A 24,545-nucleotide genomic window follows, 5' to 3' on the forward strand; every position below is an offset into this window, starting at 1 on the left:
CTTAGAAAATTGTGCGATTGAGGTCTCTCTCCCACTTAGTGTTGTAGAGTAAGGGCGGTGGGGACATAGCATTGCTGAGCATGGAGTACATGCAGGATAAGGTTTTCGTGATCGAGTCAGTACCCCGGCACAACTCTTCAAACTCCGGTTGTCTAGTGAAATCCCTAGGGTTGGGTAATGAGTGAAGAAAATAATGCAACTGTACTGCCTTCCAGAAGGGGAGACGCAACACTCCTGTCAAATCGGTCAATTCCAATATGAAGGGCCAGTGCCCGTCTATCACAAATTCAGCGGCACAATCCAAGCTGGCTTCCCTCAGGCTGCTGTACTCATTGGGTTCTATACCCGGCAAGAAGTCCGGGTGACCCAATACCGGGTAGAGTGGTGAATGTGTTGAGGTCAAGGAATATTGGAAGGAGCACTGCCTACTGTGACGCAAGGTGGTGTCCAGTAGCGGGTGGCTCTTCAGATCTCCAGGGGCGGAGGGAAAAACACCAGAGCGTGCTTTTTTACCGATGTTCGTTTGGGTCTGCTCAATTTTTACAGAGTTTGGATTTCCCATTGCGCCTCCAGTCTAAAATGCAACCTAAGTGCAAGGCCATGTAGTATTGCTTGATGTCTTGCAACGCCAGACCTCCCTGTCATTTTGGCAGGGAGATGTAGATTCTGCTGATACGGGGCTTTTTATTTGCCCAGACGAAGCGGGTGAACATTGCGTGGACTTAAAAAAGGATCGGGGGATGTATATAGGGAGAGCCTGGATAAGGTACAGAAATTTAGGTGGGATGCTCATCTTTAGGAGATTACATCTCCCAAACCAGGAGTGCAATCCACTTTTCCAGGAGGACACGAGTCCTTGACAGAAATGGTGGGAAATTTAGATCAAAAGTACATTTTAATATTTGATGGGATAAGAGTTCCTAGGTATTTTAACGCTTCACTCGTCCATTTAAAGCGGAAGTGCGTTTGCATAGGGAGTAAAGATCGGGGGGGCACAGCAATTGCCAAGGCCACAGATTTTGAAAAATTGTTTTAAGTTTGACAGCCTACCGTACGTGTCAAATTCCTTAAGGAGGTTAGGGAGGGAAATCGTGGAGTTGGAGTGAACAGTAGGTCGTCGGCGTACGCCGCAATCTTAGTGTGTCCCCCACCATGAGTCCCCGGATGTCTAGGTTTAGTCTGATCTTACATAGAAATGGCTCCAAGGAGAGGGCAAAGAGGAGAGGTGATAAGGGGCATCCCTGTCTCGTGCCATTGGAAATGGCAATGAGAGAATTCCATTTGCTTTCACTTGCGCTGTGGGATTTTGAATATATTTTAACCCAGTTGAACAGCCTGTCTCCTAGAGCAATGTGTCTAAGAACTGCAAGCATGAAGGTCCAGTTTACCCTATCAAACGCCTTTTCGGCATCTGTGCTCAAAAATACACAGGGGGAATTCCTTTTATTGGCTACATGAAGGAGGTTAAGGACTCTGATCGTGTTATCCAGGGCTTCCTTGTTTGGTATGAAACCCACTTGGTCCAGGTGTACTAGGGTTTGGAGATGGTGCGCTAACCGGGATGCTAGAATTTTGGAGAATAATTTTAAATCTACCTTTAGCAGGGATATGGGTCTGTAGCTGCCGCACTGAGTGGGGGCTTCATCTTCTTTGGGAATCGGGGATATGTGGGCTTTCAGCATCTCTCTAGGGAAAGTTGTGTCGGACCCGATTGCATTGAAGAATGACACCATGTGTGGGCCTAATATGGGGAGGAACATCTTATAATTTAAGATAGGGTATCCGTCTGGTCCTGGGGCTTTACCTGATTTCGTGTGTCCAATGGCGGAGCCAAGTTCCTCCATGGTAATGGGAGCCTGTAATTCTTCTCGTTTTGTATCTATTTTTATTAAACTTAACCTTCCTTATTTTTAGGGTCTCCACCAAAAGACAGGATTACTATTTCCTCCATTTGATGGAATATGGAAGCTACTTTGGGCAGGAAAGCAGGGTTAAGAGAGAATAATCTTGTCCTGAGATATTATGCAAAATTGTTCCTCAATCGAACGCTTGAATTTCTAAAACCCTTCTAGTGGAAGCAAGTGCCACCAAAAGGACAGTTTTTTTTTTTTTTTTTTTTTTTTTTTAAGGTCAATCGTTTTATGGAACAGTCTATCGAATGGCTCCCTGCAAAGACTGTAGTACTGTGGATAACTCCCAAGAGGGGAACCGCCTAGATTTGGAAAACCTTTTTTGACTTCTAGCTGTAAGAAACCTTTTGATTAGAGGTTTTTCTACTAGCCTTTAATTCAGGAAGCGCTATAGCCGATACCTGTACCTCAAGGGTACTGACTGCAAGGTTTAGGTCTGCACCTACTTGGAGGAATTCTATAACCGCCAGGATCATAGAGCCTGAGATTCTGTTGATTGTACGCTACACCCCAGACTTTTTTAGTTCTTGTATATAGCATTGGTGGTGGCTTTCCTGCTAAGGATAGTATCTCTTACTCTTCCTGACACCAGGAATTGTGGTGCTATATGTGACTCAACCCTCCAACTAGGGGGAGGTTACACTTGTGCATCTACAAAAAGGCCCCCACAATCCCCCTGTGCCCCCACGAAAGGAGAGTAAGAAAAGATGGGAGCCCCCCCCACACCTTAGGGCCAAAGTCAAGAGTGATGGGACCTCCCTGACCTGAATCAACAGTCCCCGGCTGTTCCATGTTCACAGTCCAGGAAGTAACCCAGTGCCTTTTTATTTTTAATGGCTTAGAGGACCCGGGACTGTGCTGTGGATCTGGTGCTCCCCCCGTAGGTGTACCAAGATGGCTGCCACATGACTTCCTGTGACTGCGTCACTTCCTGCCTGTGCACTGGAAATTACGTCAGCTGTCCTTGCCAGTGAGACTGATACGGCCACACAAGGATGCCAGTCATGGAGAGAGGCTTACTGTGCTTTCCACTCCAGCGACGGCGGGAATAACCTGGGAAAAGCGGGCTACCCCCTGCTGTCGGCACGCTACCACCAGGGATGGACTGATCATGAGCACACATCCTCCTGCAGCTAAGGCACCTTACGCTGAAGGTTCAACTAATGGGGATATGAGAGGAGGCCCTTCTTTCTCATCTGAGTCCCTAGCAGAGGGGCCCATGGTGACCCAAGCCAACCTGCTCCCCAGAAGCACTGCCCCTGTTAGAGGACCTGGCCGCCGGGAGGCCCCTGCTACCTAGCATGTAGGCCAGACAAAATAAATAACTTGCTTGAAATTCCTGTCTGGTCAGAGGAAAATCATAATACTGAGGGGCCGTGGCCTATGGGAAGTCTTTTATAATGTGGATCATGTGTTTCCTGTGCTAGGTGGGAGGAGTCTCTGTGTAAGCTATCCTGGAAGATAACTGGGAATGCCAGAAAATTTAATTTGTTACTCCTCATAAAATCCTTTTGACGGCACAGCACTCTTTTGGAGTTTGCTTCCACTGCTTTATTATGAACTGGTGGCCTATACAGAGAGGCTTTTATGCAGAGGACTGCTCATAGGAGGGGGTTGAGTTTTCTTGCCTAGTGCCTCTTGGTAGTTGGCGCTATTTAAATCCCATCCGTAACAAAGAGAAGCTGTTTTTGTCAACTCAGAGAGGGATTTTACGGTAACACAAATCCTGTGGTGTGGTGTCCCCCCCCCCCCCCCCCCCCCCCCAATTTAGAAAACCAAAGCCTTCACTTGTAGCAGCAGCTGCCTTTGTTGGTGTTTTGCATTCATATTCATCAACCAGACTTCGATTTATTTATTTTTTTAACAAAAAATTTTGTCTAAAAATTACCTGTTATTGGAGCCTAAAGCGGAGTTCTGCCTGCAAATAAAAAAAAATAAGTCAGCCGTTACAAATACTGCAGCTGCTGACTTTTTTAAAATAAGGACACTTATCTGTCCGGGGTGCCGGTGATATCCTCACCCGAAGCCGACCGTCCCTCGGCTCTGGGTGGAGGCGCCGGTGATGTATCCAATAGTGTCCCCCATCGGATTGGTGTCCGCCCTGTACTGCGCTTTGAGAAGCCGAACATCTCGGAAGATAAACGGCGCCTGTGCAGTGAGTCCAGGTTCAAGTCCCACCATCCAAGTGGACATAGATTTAGAATAAATGGCTGAGCGAGGCCGCACCCGAAGCGTGGCGAGCCCGCGAGGGGCCTTGTTACTATGAGCAACCCTATGTCCACTTGGATGGTGGGGCTTCAACCTGGACTCGGTGCGTAGGCGCTGTTCTTCTTTGGAGACTTTAGGAGTCTCCTTCTCCTCCGTACTGCACAAGCGCTGCACCTGAGCAGTACGGGGTAGACAGTATTCGATGGCCGGGCACTTTTTGACGGAACACTGGCATCTTAAGGGAATCGGGAAGTGAAACCTTGCAGCTTCACATCCTGTTTCCCTACTGTGCATGCATGAGTCGCACTGGTCCCTGCTGTCTTCTGGGACTTGTCTCCCATACATGGCGTAGATCGCCGCAGATACTGCAGGGATCTTTCGCCGGAAGTGGAAGCAAATACCTGGATTAGCCAGGTATCTGCTCTCCCCTCCCACCTGAAAGGTGCCAAATGTGACTCCAGAGGGGGGGAGGGAACCGGATCAGCGAAAGTTCAATTTTCTGGGTGGAACTCCACTTTAACCACTTGCCGACCGCCGCACGCCGATGTACGTCGGCAGAATGGCACGGGCAGGCATAAGGGCTTACATGTACGTCCTTGCCTGCCCGCCGGTCGGGGGCCCGATCGGGCCCCCGCCCGGTGCCTGCGGTGGTCGGTATTCGTTCGGGAGCGATCCCGGACGAGGGGACGGCCATTCATTCATGGCCACCCCCTCGCGATCGCTCCCGGCGAATGAAAATGTCCGGTGACATCACTTCCTCTCCTGTAATGTAAACACAGGAGAGGAAGTGATGTATTCTCTCCTCCGTGTCGGTAGTTTTCGTTCCGGCACCGAGGAGAGAGGTTCGGTGAGTTGCACCAACACACCCCACATACAGTAGAACATGCCAGGCACACTCACACCCCCCCCTTTACCCCCCGATCACCCCCCAATTACCCCTGCCCCCCCAGTCACAGTGACACCAATTGCTTTTTTTTTTTTGTTTTTGCATTGGTCTCATTTGTGACTGTAGTAACTGTTAGGGCAGTTAGGGTTAGCCCCCTTTAGTTCTAATGTGCCCCCCTAACCCCCCCAATAAAGGTTTAACCCCGTGATCACCCCCCGTCGCCAGTGTCACTAAGGCTGGGTTCACATTGCAGCGGTTTATGAGAACGAATGTGATTCGCACTGCAGTGCAAATCACATCCGATCTCTGTGCGATTCGAGTTCAGCCATACAGATAGTATGGCTGAATTCGTGTCGCACCCGCCGCAAATTCGCACGGGACCCTTTTTTTGGCCCGCAGCAGAATCGGATCGCATGGGTGTTCACACCATGCGATCCGAGTTTGCAGATCGCACTGCGATATGCGAACTGATCTGGGGGTGTCATTAACATTTCACTGACACTCCCAGCAGTTCGCATAGGGCAGTGTGAACTGCCGCCGGGAGGCATGCGATGCGGGAACCCGCCGCGGATTCATGGCGTTCCCGCATCGCTCCAGTGTGAACCCAGCCTAATAAGCGATAGTTTTTCTGATCGCTGTATTAGTGTCACAGGTGACGCTAGTTAGGCAGGTAGGTATTTAGGTTCGCCGCAGCTTTTTATAGCGCCAGGGACCCCCATATACTACCGCATAAAGCCCCCTGATTGCCCCCTAGTTATCCCTTTCACCAGTGATCACCATATAACTGTTACAGGTGACGCTGGTTGGTTAGTTATTTTTTTATAGTTTCAGGGCACCTGCCATTTATTACCTAATAAAGGTTTAACCCCCTGATCACCCGGCGGGTGTCATTTGTGACTGTAATAACTGTTAGGGCAGTTAGGGTTAGCCCCCTTTAGTTCTAAGGTACCCCCCTAACCCCCCCAATAAAGGTTTAACCCCGTGATCACCCCCCGTCGCCAGTGTCACTAAGGCTGGGTTCACATTGCAGCGGTTTATGAGAACGGATGTGATTCGCACCGCACTGCAGTACAAATCACATCCGATCTCTGTGCGATTTGAGTTCAGCCATACAGATAGTATGGCTGAATTCGTGCCGCACCCGCCGCAAACTCGCACGGGACCCTTTTTTTGGTCCGCAGCAGAATCGGATCGCATGGGTGTTCACACCATGCGATCCGAGTTTGCAGATCGCACTGCGATATGCGAACTGATCTGGGGGTGTCATTAACATTTCACTGACACTCCCAGCAGTTCGCATAGGGCAGTGTGAACTGCCCCCGGGAGGCATGCGATGCGGGAACCCGCCGCGGATTCGTGGCGTTCCCGCATCGCTCCAGTGTGAACCCAGCCTAATAAGCGATCGTTTTTCTGATCACTGTATTAGTGTCACAGGTGACGCTAGTTAGGCAGGTAGGTATTTAGGTTCGCCGCAGCTTTTTATAGCGCCAGGGACCCCCATATACTACCACATAAAGCCCCCTGATTACCCCCTAGTTAACCCTTTCACCAGTGATCACCATATAACTGTTACAGGTGACGCTGGTTGGTTAGTTATTTTTTTTTATAGTTTCAGGGCACCCGCCATTTATTACCTAGTCTCACTAGTGTATCCCTAAATTTAGGGGTGTCTACTTTCCAAAATGGGGTCATTTGGGGGGGGTTTGTGCCATCTTGGCATTTTATGGCCTTCAAAACTGTAACGCCCTTAGAAAGCCTGAAGGCGGTGCTTGGTTTTCGGGGCCCCGTACGCGGCTAGGCTCCCAAAAAGTCCCACATATGTGGTATCCCCGTACTCAGGAGAAGCAGCAGAATTTATTTTGGGGTGTCATTTCACATATGCCCATGGCATGCGTGAGCAATATATCATTTAGTGACAACTTTGTGAAAAAAAAAAAAAAAAACTTTGTAATTTTCCCGCAACTTGTGGCAAAATATAAAATATTCCATGGACTCAACATGCCTCTCAGCAAATAGCTTGGGGTGTCTACTTTCTAAAATAAGGTCATTTGTGGGGGTTTTGTGCCACCTTGGCATTTTATGGCCTTCAAAACTGTAATAGGTAGTGAGGAGTGAAGTCAAATATTTACGCCCTTAGAAAACCTGAAGGCGGTTCTTGGCTTTCGGGGCCCCGTACGCGGCTAGGCTCCCAAAAAGTCCCACATATGTGGTATCCCCGTACTCAGGAGAAGCAGCAGAATTTATTTTGGGGTGTCATTTCACATATGCCCATAGCATGTGTGAGCAATATATCATTTAGTGACAACTTTGTGTAAAAAAAAAAAAAAAAAAAAAAATTTTTTTTGTCATTATTCAATCGCTTGAGGCAAAAAAATAAAATATTCAATGGGCTCAACATGCCACTTATCAATTTCCTTAGGGTGTCTACTTTCCAAAATGGGGTCATTTGGGGGGGTTTTGTACTGCCCTGCCATTTTAGCACCTCAAGAAATGAGATAGTCGTAAACTAAAAGCTGCGTAAATTCCAGAAAACGTACCTTAGTTTGTAGATGTGACAACTTTTGCGCAAACCAATAAATATACAATTATTGACTTTTTTTTTTACCAAAGACATGTGGCTGAATACATTTTGGCCTAAATGTATGACTAAAATTGAGTTTATTGGATTTTTCTAATAACAAAAAGTAGAAAATATCATTTTTTTTCAAAATTTGCGGTCTTTTTACGTTTATATCGCAAAAAATAAAAATCGCAGAGGCAATCAAATACCATCAAAAGAAAGCTCTATTTGTGGGAAGAAAAGGACGCAAATTTTGTTTGGGTACAACATTGCATGACCGCGCAATTACCAGTTAAAGCAGCGCAGTGCCAAATTGTAAAAAGACCTCTGGTCATTTACCAGCAAAATGGTCCGGTCTGAAGGTGGTTAAAGTAGAACTACAAGCAAAACTTTTATTTTTAAATTTTTTTTTTTTTTTTTTTTTTTTTTTTTTTTTTTTACATTTTGGTTAGATTGAAGAGGGATTAGAACACCTGTCAGTTTTTATTGCTTTCTGTGACCCCATTTAGAAGATTCACCCACTTTTTGTCCGGTTTACCATTACCAGTGAAAGAAGAATAAAATCCCAAATTTTGGGTTATCCCCAAAAAGTAGGAGGGGGGAGTCTTCCAATGGGGACCTGGGGGGTCCAAGGAATTCCCTTAATCTTCAGGTATTTCCTTTCACTTTCTGTTTGGCTATGGGACAGGAAGTGAAGGGAAGTCTCTGAAATGGGGCACAGATGGTGAAAAAATTTGACGGGTTATAACCCTCACTTGCTCTATCCAAAATGAAGAAAAAAATATTTTGCCAATAGTTCCACTTTAAGACAAGCACGTTACAGTTTTGAAGCCATTAAATGGAGACCTGTTCGTTTTTAGAGACAAGCACTGCAGCTGGACTTTGACAGACTGCTTTCTCTCTTGTGGTGTTAATTAGGGATGTATATGGACCGTCGCTGTGTCTACTACCGAAAACCGCTTCTGGAGTCTGGAACGTTGGGAACAAAAGGGAATGTCCAAGTAGTCATACCTTTCATCACAGAGTCCTACAGCTCAAGCCAGGATCCACCAGAGAAGTCTATACCCATCTGTACTCTAAAGAACTTCCCAAATGCCATTGAACACACATTACAGGTAAGCTGATCTATAATGGGCAATGTGACAAACATGGGTAATGCACTGAGGTTTTCATTAAAGCCAAACTGGGCAGAGCTGTAGCAGCACTTTTATCAATCTACTTTGAAATAGGATGTTTTTCATTACGCTTCAGCAGCCACTGGGAGATCTCCCTCACACTCCTGTATTTTTATGGCTCAGTGTCTTATATTTCCTGTTAAGGGCTGGCTACCATGCCTGCTTTTTGCCGCATTACTAGTTGTGTAACTGTCTCTTGGTAGTTCTACTGTACTGCATCATTGATTCCTCCTAGGGACCAGGCATTGCTGTGCTTTCATCTGAAAACCAATTGTGTGTGTGTGTGTATATGTATGTGTATATATGTATATGTATATGTATATATATATATATATATATATATATATATATATATATATATATATATATATAAAAAAATTTTTAACCACTTACTGTCCACAGGCTGTTTAAATAGGCCTGTGACTCAAGTGGTTAAAACCAGTTAACAGTTGCAGTAGCAACTGCAATCTTGGTAATGTTTTATTCCGCTGGGGATTTAGCCAAACAATTTCAGGGATACATGCTCAGTTAAAACACATGGTTAAACTTCTCTTTTTAAAATGTAGCCCTTCCAGCGCTGAGGTGTCAAAGCTGCAGGTGCTTTAATCTTCTCACCCGTCTTGCTTCTGAGTTTGCCAACTCTGGGACTGGCGCAGTGGTGACATCTCGCGCATACGCTGACATTTATGCCACAGTGCTCTGAAGGAATGCCCAACTGGGATGTCACTAGCTGCATGGACAGAAAAATCTCTTAAATGCTGCAAGTTTAGGAGATATTTACAATAACTATAGGCAAGCCTGATTATAGGCTTACCTATAGGTAAAAATCTGAGATGAAAGTTTGCTTCCACTTCACTTTTTTTATATATGCTTTACCAAAGCATCCATAAAGGCTCTTGGTTCTTTCTGTTAAGGTGCTGTTACCAATGGAGGTGGCTGACAAGTGTCGATGCCTCATGAAAGTGACACACTGCCTAATTTTTAACACCACTCCACCACTCCTATGTGATCAGCACTGTGTGGTGCCATTGTTTGTGGCAGGTGTTGAAGGGTGGCTATGAGGCTTAGAAAATGCTGAATAAATGCCGCATAAACACATGGTATTGACACACCTGTGAACAAGCTCATAGAGATTTGTTTGTTTGCCCATCCCTTACTTGAGCTGCTTATTGCTGACCCAAAAGTTAAACTGCCTGTTTCTCAATGGATAAAGGAAATTTTTATATTTTTGTTCTCGCTGTAAAATCCTTTTCTTGGGGTCCATTTAGGGAAATGAGTCCCACCCACTGTACATTTGATCATGCTATCTGTACTAGAGGTCAACCGATATATCGGCCGATATTTGGCGTTTTTTAATTATTCGGCATCGGCCGATTGTGCTGTTAAAAAAGGCCGATGATATATTCAGCGCGACTTGCAAATGACTTTAGTAAAAGAAGTCAGTGCAGGTTGCCTGGAGACTTGAGTGAAAGCGGGAGTCCGCCGGGACTCCGCCTTTTTTTTTTTTTTTTTAAGCCAGCAGCTACAAATACTGCAGCTGCTGACTTTTAAAATAGTGACACTTACCTGTCCAGCGCGCCCGCGATGTCGGCACCCGAAGCCGGTCTCTCGGGTGCTGCCGCCGCCATCTTTGGTATGGGAATCAGGAAGTGGAGCCTTTCGGCTTCATTTCCCGGTTCCCTACTGCGCATGCGCGAGTCGCGCTGCGCAATAAGGATGGACCCGCTGCCTCTGGTATCTGTATGTTTCCCAGCAGGCAGCGGGGGGACTTTCGGAAAGGGGCATAATCTACGCCCCTTTCCGCAGAGAGCTATCCCGGAAGTGGGTGCAGATACCTGTACTGTACAGGTATCTGCACCCCCCTGAAAGGTGCCAATTGTGGCGCCGGAGGGGGGGGGGGTTCCGATGAGCGGAAGGTCCACTTTAGGGTGGACCTCCGCTTGAAGCAACTTGTCTCCTCTCTGGGCTCTGCCAAGAAAAGATCAAAAAGATACAATGTTTACACTTGAATGAATGAACTCATCTCAGTGTGTAGAGTTCTCAGTTTAACCATTTTAAAGACTAAATCTTTTTTGACACTTGATGCTTACAAATAAAAATCATGTATTTTCTGCTAGAAATTCACTTAGAACCCCCAAAACGTGTGTGTGTGTGTATGTGTGTGTGTATGTGTGTATATATATATATATATATATATATATATATATATATATATATATATATATATATATATATATATATATATATATATATATATATAAAATAATTTTTACCAGAGATCCTAGGGAATAAAATAGCGGTTGTTGCAATATTTTATGTCACACGGTATTTGTGCAGCGGTCTTTCAAACTCCATTTTTTGGGGGGAAAAATACACAGATAAAAAAAAAAAAAAAAAAAAAAAAAAAACAGTAAAGTTAGCCCTTTTTTTTTTTTTTTTTTTTTTTTCATCCAAAAGTTTTGATTTACCTGTTTTTGTATTTATTTCATTCTAAATTATACATACAAGTGAACTGTTTGGATGTTTTGTTTAATAAATGTAAGAAATTTTCTGTATCACTTAAGGCTGCTTTCACACTGGAGCGAGCAGGCGTTGACGGTAAAACGCTGCCAGTTTTAGCGGCGCTTTACTGTCATTTTAGCAGGGTACTTATAATCAGCTAGCGGCCCAGGAAGGGGTTAAATGTGCCCGTGAAGCGCCGCTGCCAAATCGCATTGCAGGTGCTTCGGCAGCAGTGCCCATTCATTTCAATGGGCAGGAGTGGTGGAGGAGCGGTATACACCACTCGAAAGATGCTGCTTGTAGGACCTTTTTTTTTTTTTTTTTTTTTTTTAACGTCCTGCCAGCGCATCTCCTCAGTGTGAAAGCACTCAGGGCTTCCACACAGACTGCAGGGGAGCCGTTTTGCAGGCGCTATTTTAAAGCTCCTGAAAAACGCCCCAGTGGGAAAGGTGTCTAACTGTTAGATTTTGAGATGAAGGGGAAAAATAAACGGCCTAACATATCGGCCCAAAAAAATCAGCATCATATATCAGCCATCGGCTGTGGCGATTTCTAAATATCGGTATCTGCATCGGCCAGAGAAAAACCCATATCGGTCGACCTCTAATCTGTACTGCTTTGCTTCAAAGAGCGAAACATTCTGTTTCGTGGACTTGCCTGTGTGGTGTTTGGAGAGAAAAAAAAAAAACAATGTCCATTCCTCCTCCTGTAGATGGCATAACCCAAAGGGGGAAGGCTGTGTGTGCCCTTAGTAGAATTCAAGAAAATGATTTTACAAGGGAGTACAAAAATAAGTTTTTCTTTTAATTACCGTACATCTTTTTCACTTTTTAGTGGGCTCGAGATGAGTTTGAGGGTCTCTTCAAGCAACCTGGAGACAATGTTAATCAATATTTAACGTGAGTAACACATTTTATCTTAACATAATCTGTCTGCGATAGTCTTCTAAAAACTGCTCTCGTTTGTAGGCATGTGGAGAATAGGGCGCTCTGTATAACAAGGTTACTTAACCACTTGAGACCCGCGCTATAGCCGAATGACGGCTACAGCGCGGACCTCCTTTGCCGGGACGTCGTCCCGTGCACGAGCGGCCTGAGACTCGCCTGATCACCGATCCGAGCAAGGGGTCGATCCCGACCCCTTATCACGTGATCAGCTGTAAGCCAATGACAGCTGATCATGTGATACAACGGAGCCGGTAATCGGCTATTATTCCTCCTCGCGCTGACAGCGCGAGGAGAAAAAAGAGCCGATCACGGCCAGCCCTGCCAGTGCCACCTCATTAAAAAAATAAGTGCCACCCAGCAGTGCCCACAATCTGCCTCAACAAAGGTGCTGCACCCCAGTGCCACATATCCGTGCCCATCAGTCCCATCTATCAGTGGTACCTATCGGTGCCCCTTAGTGCCACCCATCCATGCCATCTTATCTGTGCCCACCAGTGCAGCCTATCAGTGCCGCCTCATCAGCACACTTCAATGAAGGAGAAAAATGACCTGTTTGCAAAATTTTTTAACAAACTATTAAACATGATTTTTAATTTTTTTTTGCATCTTTTTTGTTTAGCAAAAAATAAAACTCCCAGCTGTAATTAAATACCACCAAAAGAAAGCTCTATTTGTGGAAAAAAATGATAAAAATGTCATTTGGGTACAGTGTTGTATGCCCGCGCAATTGTCATTCAAAGTGCATCAGCGCTGAAAATTGGTCTGGGCAGGAGGGGGGTTTAAGTGACCAGTAAGCAAGTGGTTAAACAGTACATGGCTGGGTCTTGAAAAGTGGTGAACCAGAGCAGTACTTCTGTAGAGGGAAGTGCACACTATAGGAAAAACAGCTGATGAAGAAAGCGATTTTAAATGCAGTAGTAAAACTATTTCATGAGAAGAAAGGGTTAAAAACACTTACAAGATGGAACAGAAACAGCCATACCAATGAATCTATAACGTCCAGCAGGATGTCCCCTGTGAGTAAAGACAGCTACAGGTGGAAATTCCAGCCAACCAGGGGTGGAAAACACTCGCTGATCCAAGATGAAGAGGCAACCGGAAGGGACATCAGAGTGGACGGGACATGTTTTAGGAGCATGCTCAGTCGCTCCTTCTTTAAACCAATGAGCGACTGGGTGTGCTCAAAACATGTCCTGCCCACTGACGTCCCTTCTGGTTGCCTGAATTCCATGCTTGTCCTAACAGCACGCCTCTCCTTGGTTCAGAGACAATGTTTACCACCACTGGTTGGCTGGAACTTCCACCTTCAGCTGTCTTTACTCCCCAGGAGACTTCCCGCTGGATTCATTGATATGCCTTTATTCACTTCAATCTTGTAAGTGGTTTTTAACCCTTCCTTGTCATTAAAGTATTTTATTACTGCACTTGGAAGCACCTTCTCTGCTTTGCTCTCATTTGTAGAGTCAGATGTTCGCAGATTTTCTCCAGAGCCAAATGTGAACACTTAACCATAATCTTCTCCAGTGGTTAATTCTTATCGTGTAAGTCGAGCAAAAAAAGACAAATGGAGAACTGATGTGTTCTAGCCCTTTTTTCTCACCTAGTTTAGGGATAGGAAGTGACCATTCTTGCTTTCTTGACTTCTAATTTTTATTTTTTTAATTCTTCTTTCTCAGAGATCCAAAGTTCATGGAAAGGACTTTGAAGCTGCCAGGCTCTCAACCCCTCGAGGTGATCGATGCTGTTTACAAGAGCCTAGTTACAGACCGGCCTAAGAGCTGGACAGACTGCGTGTCCTGGGCTTTTAATCATTGGCACACTCAGTACTCCAATAACATCTGTCAGCTGCTGCACAATTTCCCCCCTGAGCAGGTGTGTATGTCTCCTTTAAATCAAACGTGGTGAGGTCTGAAAAACTTTGTAAAACATGCAGAGTTCTAAGAAATTCTAATAGTGTGTGTAATATCTGTGTATATATGAGATGTGTATTTTCAATTAAAAAGCAGACGCTGCTATAATTGTCATCTGACAATGAGCCTGAATGTTTTTCTACAAGAAATGACAAAAAACAGTACCTGGTATCTGATTAGTGTCTGTTTATTTAGCTGACCTCATCTGGTGCTCCTTTCTGGTCCGGCCCCAAAAGATGTCCCCATCCTTTAGTTTTCAGTGGAAACAATGTAAGTTCTCCAATATATTCTAAGACCTTTCTTCTAGTGTGTTGTGTGTTTTTTTTTTTTCCAAGTGGAGCTTTAAAAATCTCACATCTTTTTTTTATTCCTAGTCATTGCACTTGGATTACATCATGGCAGCTGCTAACCTCTTGGCAGAGACCTACAATGTCAGTGGATCCACGGACAGAACCGCTGTGCTAGAAATTCTAAAATCTGTCAAAGTGGTAGCGTTTACACCCAAATCCGGGGTCAAAATCCATGTGTCGGACCAAGAGATGCAAAATGCACATGCCTCCCTAGGTATAATCACTACACATGTGCGCTTTGGTAAATTGTGGCATGACCTCTATTAAAGGGACTGCAACAAGTCGAATACTCTATTAACTTGTCAATTTTATCACACAGCAAATGTCCGTATAATGGGGAAAGAAAATGGGGGCGACTAAAAATGAAAATCATTTAATTGACTTTGCAGCACAGGTTATACTGAACGTTGTTGAAAAGTACTGAAAATGGCAGGCCATCTGTAATCTGATTTTATTTAGCAGCTCAGTGCTGCTGTCTGTCTGACTTGTGTAGTGAAGGAGGGGCTTTGCTGACTAATTTCTTAGTGGGATACTAGCCAATTTTTTTTTTTTTCTTTATCCACAACCACCTTCCGATTGCTATGGGTTGCAGCATTTTGTACATTTTGTTTCTTGCTGATGAAGACTTGATCAGTAGAATTATTTTTTTTTTTTTGTCCCACTGCCATACAGGCTACCATAGCTCACTAACTGTAATACTTTTTCTCTCTGATAGATGACAGCCGTCTAGAGGAGCTGAAAAACAGCCTACCCCTACCAGACAGTCTTTCCGGCTTCAAAATGTTTCCTATTGAATTTGAAAAGGTAAAGTAATGTGCGTGTGGTTTTTTTTTTATTTTTATTTTTTCCTCATTCACACCATATGTGCAGAAAAACCGGGGGAGGGGGGGTTTTTCAGAGACCCAAGTTTTCATGTGCGTTTCAGTGAAAATGTTCTGCATGTTCAGTTTTTAATTTATCTACAGATACATCTAATCATCGCCTCCTTCCCTTGTACAGAGAGAAGAGGATAGTTTTTAATGCTAGTGTTATTGCAGAGCCTCCATTTACATCAGAGTCCTCTGTACATTGCAGTACAGTCCCTCATGAAACCCCTCTTACATCCTAGTCCCCATCAGATCTCACATTGCGCCCCCCTCATCAGGCTAGGTTCACTAGGTTTGTGGGTGGGGAATGCATGCATAATTGCATGTGTCCCTGACCCACAGCCAACGTGCTGCTGTTTAGCAGCAGTGTTGGGTTCCAATAATTCCTAAAGGCACTCCCACACGTTGGAAAACGCATCACATTTTTATGTGAGCTAAACTGCATGGTGTTAAAAAAATAAAAAAAAGAGGGGGGGGGGGGGGACGGACATTTTCCCCTGCTTCATCTACAGCGGCCCATTCGGTTGAATGGGCTGCTGTGCCCACACTAATGCGGCACGCAAGACCTGTACAAGTGTCAACCTAGCAATGCCCTCTTTCATCTGAGCCATTCTTTAGTCTCCTTTACAGCTCTCCACTATCGGTGTCTCCCCATTAGATGTCCTCCAATCAGTGATGCCCTCGTCAGATTCCTTCATTCTGCCCTTACCAAGGGCTCGATGGGAGCCAGGACTAAGTGTAGTAGTATATTTATTTTCTATGCAGTGAGCTTCTTTCAGTTAGTTTTGGTGTGGAGCTGTGCAGAAAACCAGAAATGCTGTATCATTTTGCAGAGCTCTGCACAACACATCACACCATCGTTTTTGTGTGAACAAGAGACACAGAAAACAGTGGTTTTCTGTGTGTCTTGCCAAGACTTGCGTTTTTCTAGTGCATAAAAACACAGGTCTCAGTTTATGGTGTGAACAAGCCCTTCATCTAAAGTGCTGGGCGTTCATGATTGATCTCGTCTGTTACAGGATGATGACACCAACTTCCACATGGACTTCATTGTAGCCGCTTCTAATCTGCGGGCAGAGAATTACGACATCCCACCTGCAGATCGACACAAAGTAAGTGTAATGGGCTGGGTTCCTGATCACCTTATGGTGAGATCTGTCCCTCACACCTGTAAAATCAAAGCCCTGGAGGGCAGGGTTAAGTCCTTAACACATTTTCAAGGTGTAATTTTAGGTTTATGAGCAGAATGTACTTATAACTTGAGTCCCTGAGCGACAGCATGGAATAATGGCTTTTTTTTGTGTGAATGGCGTTCTCCATTGAGGATGAAAGAATTGTCTGGGGTATCTGGCAATAAGAATTGCTCATGCCTGATGCTAAGCGAAAAAAACAATATTTTAAAAAAAAATTAAATCAACTTTTTTGTTTTTTTTATAAGATTTTGCAAATTTTATTTATTTTTTTCCCTCCACTGATGTGCTTTGGGCTGCACTAATGGGCACTGATGAGGCGGCTTTGAGGTTGGAACTTATGGGCACGAATAAGCAGCACTGAGGTGGCACTGGTTGGCAATGGCAGGTTTCACAGCTGATGGTGTAACTGTGTGAAATTGAATGCTCTCTGCAGCGCCAACGGTATGTGAAACTGGAGAGAGGAGCTGAGAAATTCAGCGTGATCCCAGAGGTCGGTGGGACCCTGCCAATGATTGGGCTGTTTAAGAAAGGGGTGGGACCACATACACGGTGGCCTGCCCAGATACCATCCCATTGGCTGGTGTTGCATAGCTGGGTCCCACCCATCCCCAACATCCCACCTCAATTTTGACAGCTCCTCTCTCCATACAGTTTCACACACCGCGGCGCTGCTCTGCCAACAGTGTGGAGAAAGGGAGGAGGAACCTCTCACCTCTTCAGCTGCTGCTGTGCTGATCTCTTCCTGCTCCATCCCCCACGACTGCCGCTAATCACGTTACCAGACAGTGCTCTGTGTCTGGAGGCCCGTGAGGCTCCTCCACTTACCCTGCCAAGACCCCACAGCCCACCCTGTAGCAGAGGCACCCGTCACTGACAAAAGCCCAGGCGCCAGGGCACAAGTTCTAGTCGCAACAGCAACCTGGCGCCTTGGATTTGTCGAGGCCAGCTGTAGGTTATGATGTACAGTTGATGGTGTTAAGTTTGAGATAAGACCCCTTTTTGTTGGAAATAATGGCTATTCTGTGACATGTATTTTTATTTGTTCAATTTTACCTTTTTTGCAGAGCAAATTGATAGCTGGGAAGATCATCCCAGCCATTGCTACAACCACAGCTGCGGTGGTTGGCCTTGTGTGTTTGGAGCTCTACAAGATCATTCAGGGACACAAGTCACTGGAATCCTACAAAAATGGCTTCATGAACCTAGCTTTGCCTTTCTTTGGCTTCTCTGAACCCATTGCTGCCCCTAAGCACAAGGTAAGGCTCCCGTGAGGTCTGTACCTCACACCAGATCCTATCTGGTTAACGTTTTGACTTTTGAAATGTGGGTAGCGAACCAGGTCATGGGCAGGGGTGGGGCATAAACCCTGCTTTTCTTCATCCAAAAAATCTCTTCAACCACTTCAGCCCTGGAAGATTTGGCTGCTCAATGACCAGGCCTTTTTTTATGCAATACAGCACTGTGTTTAACTGACAATTGTGATGCTGTACCCAAACAAAACGGACTTCCTTTTTTTACTACAAATAGAGCTTTCTTTGGTTTTTGATCACCTCCAGCGGTTTTTATTTTGCGCTATAAACAATGCGACAGTTTTGAAAAAAACACGGCTTACTTTTTTGCTATAATAAATATCCCACTTTTTTCAAAAAACATTTTTTTTTCTCAGTTTGGGGCGATATGTAGTCGTCTACATACAAATCACAATAAGCGTATAGTGGCTTGTGCAAAAGTTATAGCATCTACACCATAAAAGATTGATTTATGGCTTTTGTTTTTTCTTGTTTTACTAGTAATGGCGGCGATTTTTTATTTTTCTTTATCGGGACTGCGATATTACGGTGGACAAATTAAACACTTGACACATTTTTTGGACCATTGACAATTATACAGCCATCAGTGCTATAAAAATGCACTGATTACTGTATAAATGTCACCGGTAGGGAAGGGATTAACACGAGGGGGCTTGTGCGATCAAGGGGTTAATGTTCCCTCTCTGTTCTAACTGTGTGGGATGGGACTGTCTAGGAGGGGAGAGAGATCGGTGTTCATACTTGGTATGAACACACGATATGTCACAAGTGATCGCAGGTTACCGGCAGTCATCTCGCCCGCCGGGCACTCGTATCGGCTGCGGGCACATGCGTGCCCCTGGTGGGCAAAAAAGTGACGTAAGGCAACGTCAATTTGCCCTGCCGAGCCAACCTGCTGAAGTAAAACTGCGGCGGCTAGTACCAAAGTGGTTAAAGCGGAACTCTAGTCTAGTCTAGTTTTTAAAGCCCTGATTATTTTAACTGTGACATTTCTTCCATTTCTAGTACTATGAGAATGAATGGACTCTGTGGGACAGGTTTGAGGTAAATGGCATCCAAGACAATGGGGAGGAAATGACACTGAAGCAGTTCTTGGATTATTTCAAGGTGAGTCACTTCCCTAAGCCTTTCGTCTTTGAGACAAGGAACCTAATTGCAGGTTGCCTTTATGCTTTTAATAGTGGCACGCTTTCCTATGGATAAGAAGACATTTGATTTGTCCCTGCCCACAGAGCTTTGCACTCTGGAAGCCAGTTGTCTTCCAGAGTGAAACTGATGTTTTTGCATCTGTTCTCTGCCACTAACTGGGAAAGAACATACCAACTTTGTATATGATTTTGCTTGCTAATGTACTCGGGACTCCAGTGTTGCTTATTGCAGTTCTAGAGTTTAAGCCCTGGTTCACATATGCATGCTAAAATTGCTTTGACATTTCTGTCAATAGCATTGCAGTTTTGAGTGCGATTTCACCAGTCGTGAGATTTTTGGATTCTGCATTTTTCTTGACTTCAGGGCAAAATTGCAAGTTGCTCGCAATCCAATGAATGCTGACATCTGCATGCCGCTATACTCACGAGTCTTGAACGCACTGCTTCAAACTCCCACAGGACCATTTTTTGGGATTTGCACTCAAAATGCAGTGCCTGTGGATGGCATTGGTGTGAACCGTCAATAGGAGCACATAGTATCTAGCCTGTCATGCAAATCTGTGCATTTGAAAACGCTTCCAAAATCGCTTGTGTGAACCTGCGCTTTCTGAGAGAAGGCAGTAGTCTGTAGCAACTGACAGAAGGCAGAACATGGAAGACCCCCACTCAATTGTTGAAACTAAATCTTAGATCATACAAACTGTTACATGCGAATGGAGGTAACCAATAAAATGAGGTTTCTCAGCTGTTTGATATCCTTGGTTCACGTGATGTCTACCGACTAGAATGGACTGTAGCCTGTTCTGCTTGTAGGTTGGGCTAGATGGCTGCTCTTCTGTACTTTCCTCTCCTCCCTTCCTTTCTTCTTTCCTTTCCTCTCCTTCCTTACTTTCTTCCTTACTTTCTTCCTTACTTTCTTCCTTACTTTCTTCCTTACTTTCTTCCTTCCTTCCTTCCTTCCTTCCTTCCTTCCTTCCTTCCTTCCTTCCTTCCTTCCTTCCTTCCTTCCTTTCCTCATATGTCTGACTATATCCATTTTGAAACATTGTTTGAGCCACTGCATATCTGTAGTTCCTTTATACTTTGCAACCTGTTGCTGAATAATATCATTGATGGTGTAGTCCCTTTTTTACTGTCCTTGTTTTTTGTATGAATATTTCCATATATTCTTGACTACCCTACTACTTGCAGTCTATGTCTATAAAAATGTATTGAACTGTAATGGGCAGCAGAAGCACTTGTGCTTGTGGGCCCATTCATGATTAACCACTTCGCATCCAGGCCAATTTTGACATTTCTCTCCTACATGTAAAATTCATCTTTTTTTTTTGCTAGAAAATTTCATAGAACCCCCGAACATTGCTAAAAACAAAACAAAGACCCTAGAGAATACAATGGCAGTCGTTGCAACTTTTTATCTTGCACGGTATTTGCGCAGCAATTTTTCGAACATGTTTTTTCAGAAAAAAGTTTTTCATGCGTCCCCTCCTGCCGCCCATAAGAACGATCAAGCGGCGGAACAGCCACTATGATCGTTCTTATGGTTCAGGGAATCGCCGACTGAAAGTGCCGATATATCTGAATGTCTGTCTGTGGCCTCAGGCATCATTCACAAAGCCCACAACGTCATATGACGTAGTATGGGTGCCAAGTGGTTAACAATGTACAAGCAATGGCCACTTTGTTCCCTTCAATAGTTAAGGAGCCATTTTGGGTGCTGCCTTTCATGAGATTATTTCAACCAATTCTGCTTCAGACAAATTAAAGTGCTGATCACTCTCCAGGCCTGATCGATGTTAGAGATGTTTGAATTCACTGTCCATGATTGGTCTTCTCTACAGGCTGTATCTGATGCTAACATTTTTTGTTTTTTGAAGTAACAGTAATGTCTGTTTGCAGAATGAACACAAGCTTGAAATCACCATGTTGTCCCAGGGAGTCTCCATGCTGTACTCATTCTTCATGCAAGCTGCTAAGCTGAAAGAGCGTCTCAAGCTACCGTACGTATCACTTTTTCCTAAATCCTGAAACTCCAAAATATTTGTTGCATTTACCATGAGACTCCTGGCTAGGGAAGCAAGTTTAGAAGAAGTTGCATCATAGCGCAAAATGCTTTTGATTTTTTTTTTTTTTGGGGTATTTGGTATACTGTATATAATGAATGTCTTGGTTGGGGACCTTTCCTTCTCTGCTTATTTAACACACTTGTTCTGTTTGCAGGATGACTGAAATTGTGACTAGAGTGTCAAAGAAGAAGATTGGAAAACATGTTAAAGCGCTGGTGTTCGAACTGTGTTGTAACGATGATCTTGGAGAAGATGTGGAGGTCCCATATGTGCGCTACACCATTCGCTGAACATAGAATATTGGTTTTGATGCATATGTCGGGGGATTTGAGGCAGCATGGAAAAAGGGCACTCTACCCAAGTACCCTTCTAGGAGTGCCCATTTCAGGCTCGGTCTGCTTCCCCTTGATGTATCCAGATTAATTGGCCCAAGAAGTACCAGCCTGCAACACATTCTGTTCCATGTCTTTTGTCTCATTAACTTGTTTCATTCTTGTTTTGTTAGCTGTGTAGTGCACACATTTGCTTAGTGTTTCTAAACCCAAGACTTTCTAGATTTGGATGGAGTGGAGAAGGGTTAGAACCTCTCTCTTTTTTTGTCTGTCACCTCTGGCAAGTTTAACCCTGGAATTGTCCTGGGGACCATTGTCATAGTGACATATAATAATGGAGGTGTCTTCACATTGAAAAGATTTTTCACTTCATATTGTGTCTCCAAGGGAAAGCTCCCCAATTGAATGCAGACAGAAAATGAAGTTCTCATACTCTATCCAAAACTACCAAAAAAAAAAGTTTTGCATTTAGATATACTTTAACCCTTCATACCGGCTGCCTTCTGGCAGAAGGGTTAGTGACCGACTGGAGCTTAACCACTCAGAGTTCTGGTTGTACAGCTGCATGGGGGAGCGTCCTTGTCTTGCCCACACCACCACCCAGAGCGTGCCAGTGATCTGAGGGCCTTATCTTATAGAATTGTTTCTTTATACTGTGAGTTCTGAAAAGAAATTAAAAAAATTTAAAACTCCAGCTATTGCTTCTGTCATCTTTTTATAAAGTGTCTGGTCCATCTTACTGGGAAGGTGCATTTATAGAACTGCAGATTGATAGTACCGTGGGCGGCAGATGCTTTTGCCATGAATGGGTTTTGACACCATTACCTCCAAAGTTTTCTCTATTTCATCAATGAGGGCTGTGCTCTTTCCCTGGCTGATTCACAGGTGCCACCTTTACCAGGGCTTCTTCTGTTAGCTACCGGCCACATCTTTTCTTTACTGTCCACTGAAGCACACTGGTCAGGTTATCCTGCCACCTAGAAGTTGATGGTTCACTGGCAAACTAAAAAGCAATAAGCCAGCCACTGTATAACTCCTCCTTTACTCACCATGCCTCCATTTTTTTTTTTTTTTTTTTTTGCTGGTGTCCTACAAGGTTGCACACCTTTTTTCTTTAGCTGAAAAAAAAACTTGGACGTTTTTACAGCCTCACCTGAACGATTTAATTTGATAGATGGTAAACAACGTTTAAAACGTCTGTTTTTGCTGTGATTAGGTGCCTTGTTTAGCATGTGTGGTTTGTTTGTTTTTTCTGGGGTGTTTTTTTTTTTTTTTTTTTCTTCCATTCCAAAAAATGCTTCTAAACTCAACTGAATATAAATGGCCATGTACATGGACAGATAAGATAAAATAGGAGAGTTCAGGAGCAGCTGAAAACGCTGCTTCCCAATGTCTGTTTACCAGCAGCAGTGTACAGGAGGCCTCAAAGGATAATTTTCTCATTTTTACAGGTAAAATAAAAGTGCATTTATAACTTGTTTTTTTTTTTTTTTTTTTTTTTTTTTGTCCTGCATTGCATCATGATCATCAGATGGTAGATGCAATGCCAGAATACTGCAGACTGCCATCTTTCTACCCATACCCCACCCGTTTGGGCAGACCGCTACTGAACTGCAGGAAGAATTGTGAACTGAGGGTTTGTGGGTAGGTGCTCCCTAAATAAGAGTAACCATTTAACATGTTATCAAAGATGAACTTCATTTAAAGTGGTTGTAAAGCTAGAGGGTTTATCTTAATGCATTAATATAAAAATCCTATGTGCCTCAGCCCTCCTAATACATACCTGAGATGCATCTCGATCCAGTGATGTTGCACGAGAGACTTTGCTGTCCGGAACTCCAACCCCCCTGACGCTATGGCGCCGTGCTGCTCTCTCAAAGTCAATGTGCTAATAAGGAGGGAAAGGGGCCGTGCTGCGGCTCCATGTCTGACTGAACACACGGAGCTTCGGCTCAGGTGCCCTCATTGCAAGCTGCTTGCTGTGGGTGCACTCAGCAGGAGGGAGTGGCCAGGAGCGCCGAAGTGGGACCCGAGTAGGGGATCTGACAGAACACTTATATGGTTGCAGCCTAAAGTTAATATTCTAAATGATGGTGAGCTCAAATCAATTTTCTATCCACTGCTCTAAAGAGGTATAAGTACTCCTCATGCATCTAAAGTGCTTAAGTACAATAAAACATCCTCACAAACATACACCAGGTGTTAATTACTGTGCAAAATGCGCAAAATAATTGCACCAAATATTACTGTGCAAAAATTGTTAAATATGTGCAAACATACATCAAAGGTGCTTCATAATGTGCAATAAAATATATGCAAAAAATTGCTATGTAAACTCAGATCACACACCCACATAAAGAGATATACCTATATACTCCTCACTAGTACCTATATCTCTATGTGGGTGTGTGATCTGAGTTTACATAGCAATTTTTCTCCCTACGTCTTTCAGGACAGCACCTTGGAGAGCGCAGCTCCACCCACTTTCCCAGGAAACACTGCAGTTTTTCTTTAAATCCGGATGCTTCCACCATGGCCTCAGTTTGTAGTGTTTCCTCCGCCATGGTGGAAGCGCTGCAGGGAACCAGGGGTGTGCTGCGCTCTCTCCAGGTGGTGAGAGTAGGAGGCATACCGGTTTTTTAGCAGGGTTCTGCTTTCCTTTGGTTGTTCCAGGACCAGCCCAGCTTCCTCCCTCTACGCGTGGTGGATGCTCCGGTGTCCCCTCCTCTTCATACCCAGCGAGGGTCAGGCTGCCGGGAGGTTTGCGGTCCTCATAGACCGGAGGCATAGGCTGGGAGGCTCGTATTTGTATTTCGCGCCTCCCTTCCCCAAGCCTCATGCCTTCCGGGTCCCGTGGACGAGCGCGTCATTACGGCGAGGGCGGAACTTCCGGCGGCGCGACGCGGCTTCCGGTTCCGGCCGTTGGAACGCAGGAGGAGGGGGCGGGTCGTACTTGGCTGATGTCATTTCCGGCGCTCGTAGCGACGAGCGACCCGGGAAACTTTAAATTTGGGGCAGAACACCGTCCAGACCTCGCGCAATGGAGGAGGAACAGACGGTCGTGGCGGGAGCAGGAGCCACCCACGTCAGCCAGCCTCAGGTAAGCAGAGACAGCGGTCTCTGTTCACTTACTGTAGGGGCATAGATTTGTTTCTCCCTTCCTGGATTGAATGTTTTCCTAG

General features: G+C 44.7%; 1 protein-coding gene across 4 annotated transcripts in view; it reads left to right on the forward strand.

The window, feature by feature from the left end:
* Positions 1 to 22,057, forward strand: part of UBA1 (ubiquitin like modifier activating enzyme 1) — a 69,922-nt gene extending 47,865 nt beyond the window's left edge. For all 4 annotated transcript variants that reach the window (XM_077463250.1, XM_077463253.1, XM_077463249.1 and 1 more), the window contains exons 16-26: positions 8,483 to 8,679; positions 12,076 to 12,140; positions 13,865 to 14,060; positions 14,294 to 14,368; positions 14,473 to 14,662; positions 15,164 to 15,252; positions 16,334 to 16,426; positions 17,572 to 17,763; positions 18,823 to 18,924; positions 20,865 to 20,965; positions 21,186 to 22,057. In XM_077463250.1, coding sequence (XP_077319376.1) covers positions 8,483 to 8,679; positions 12,076 to 12,140; positions 13,865 to 14,060; positions 14,294 to 14,368; positions 14,473 to 14,662; positions 15,164 to 15,252; positions 16,334 to 16,426; positions 17,572 to 17,763; positions 18,823 to 18,924; positions 20,865 to 20,965; positions 21,186 to 21,321 — 1,436 coding nt within the window. In that variant the 3' untranslated portion in view covers positions 21,322 to 22,057. The remainder of the gene's footprint in view (positions 1 to 8,482; positions 8,680 to 12,075; positions 12,141 to 13,864; positions 14,061 to 14,293; positions 14,369 to 14,472; positions 14,663 to 15,163; positions 15,253 to 16,333; positions 16,427 to 17,571; positions 17,764 to 18,822; positions 18,925 to 20,864; positions 20,966 to 21,185) is intronic.
* The last annotated feature ends 2,488 nt before the right edge of the window (positions 22,058 to 24,545 follow it).

This window comes from Lithobates pipiens, unplaced genomic scaffold (assembly GCF_037356315.1).
Source record: "Lithobates pipiens isolate NorthernLeopardFrog02 unplaced genomic scaffold, aLitPip1_a1.2 Scaffold_3, whole genome shotgun sequence".
NCBI lineage: Eukaryota > Metazoa > Chordata > Amphibia > Anura > Ranidae > Lithobates > Lithobates pipiens.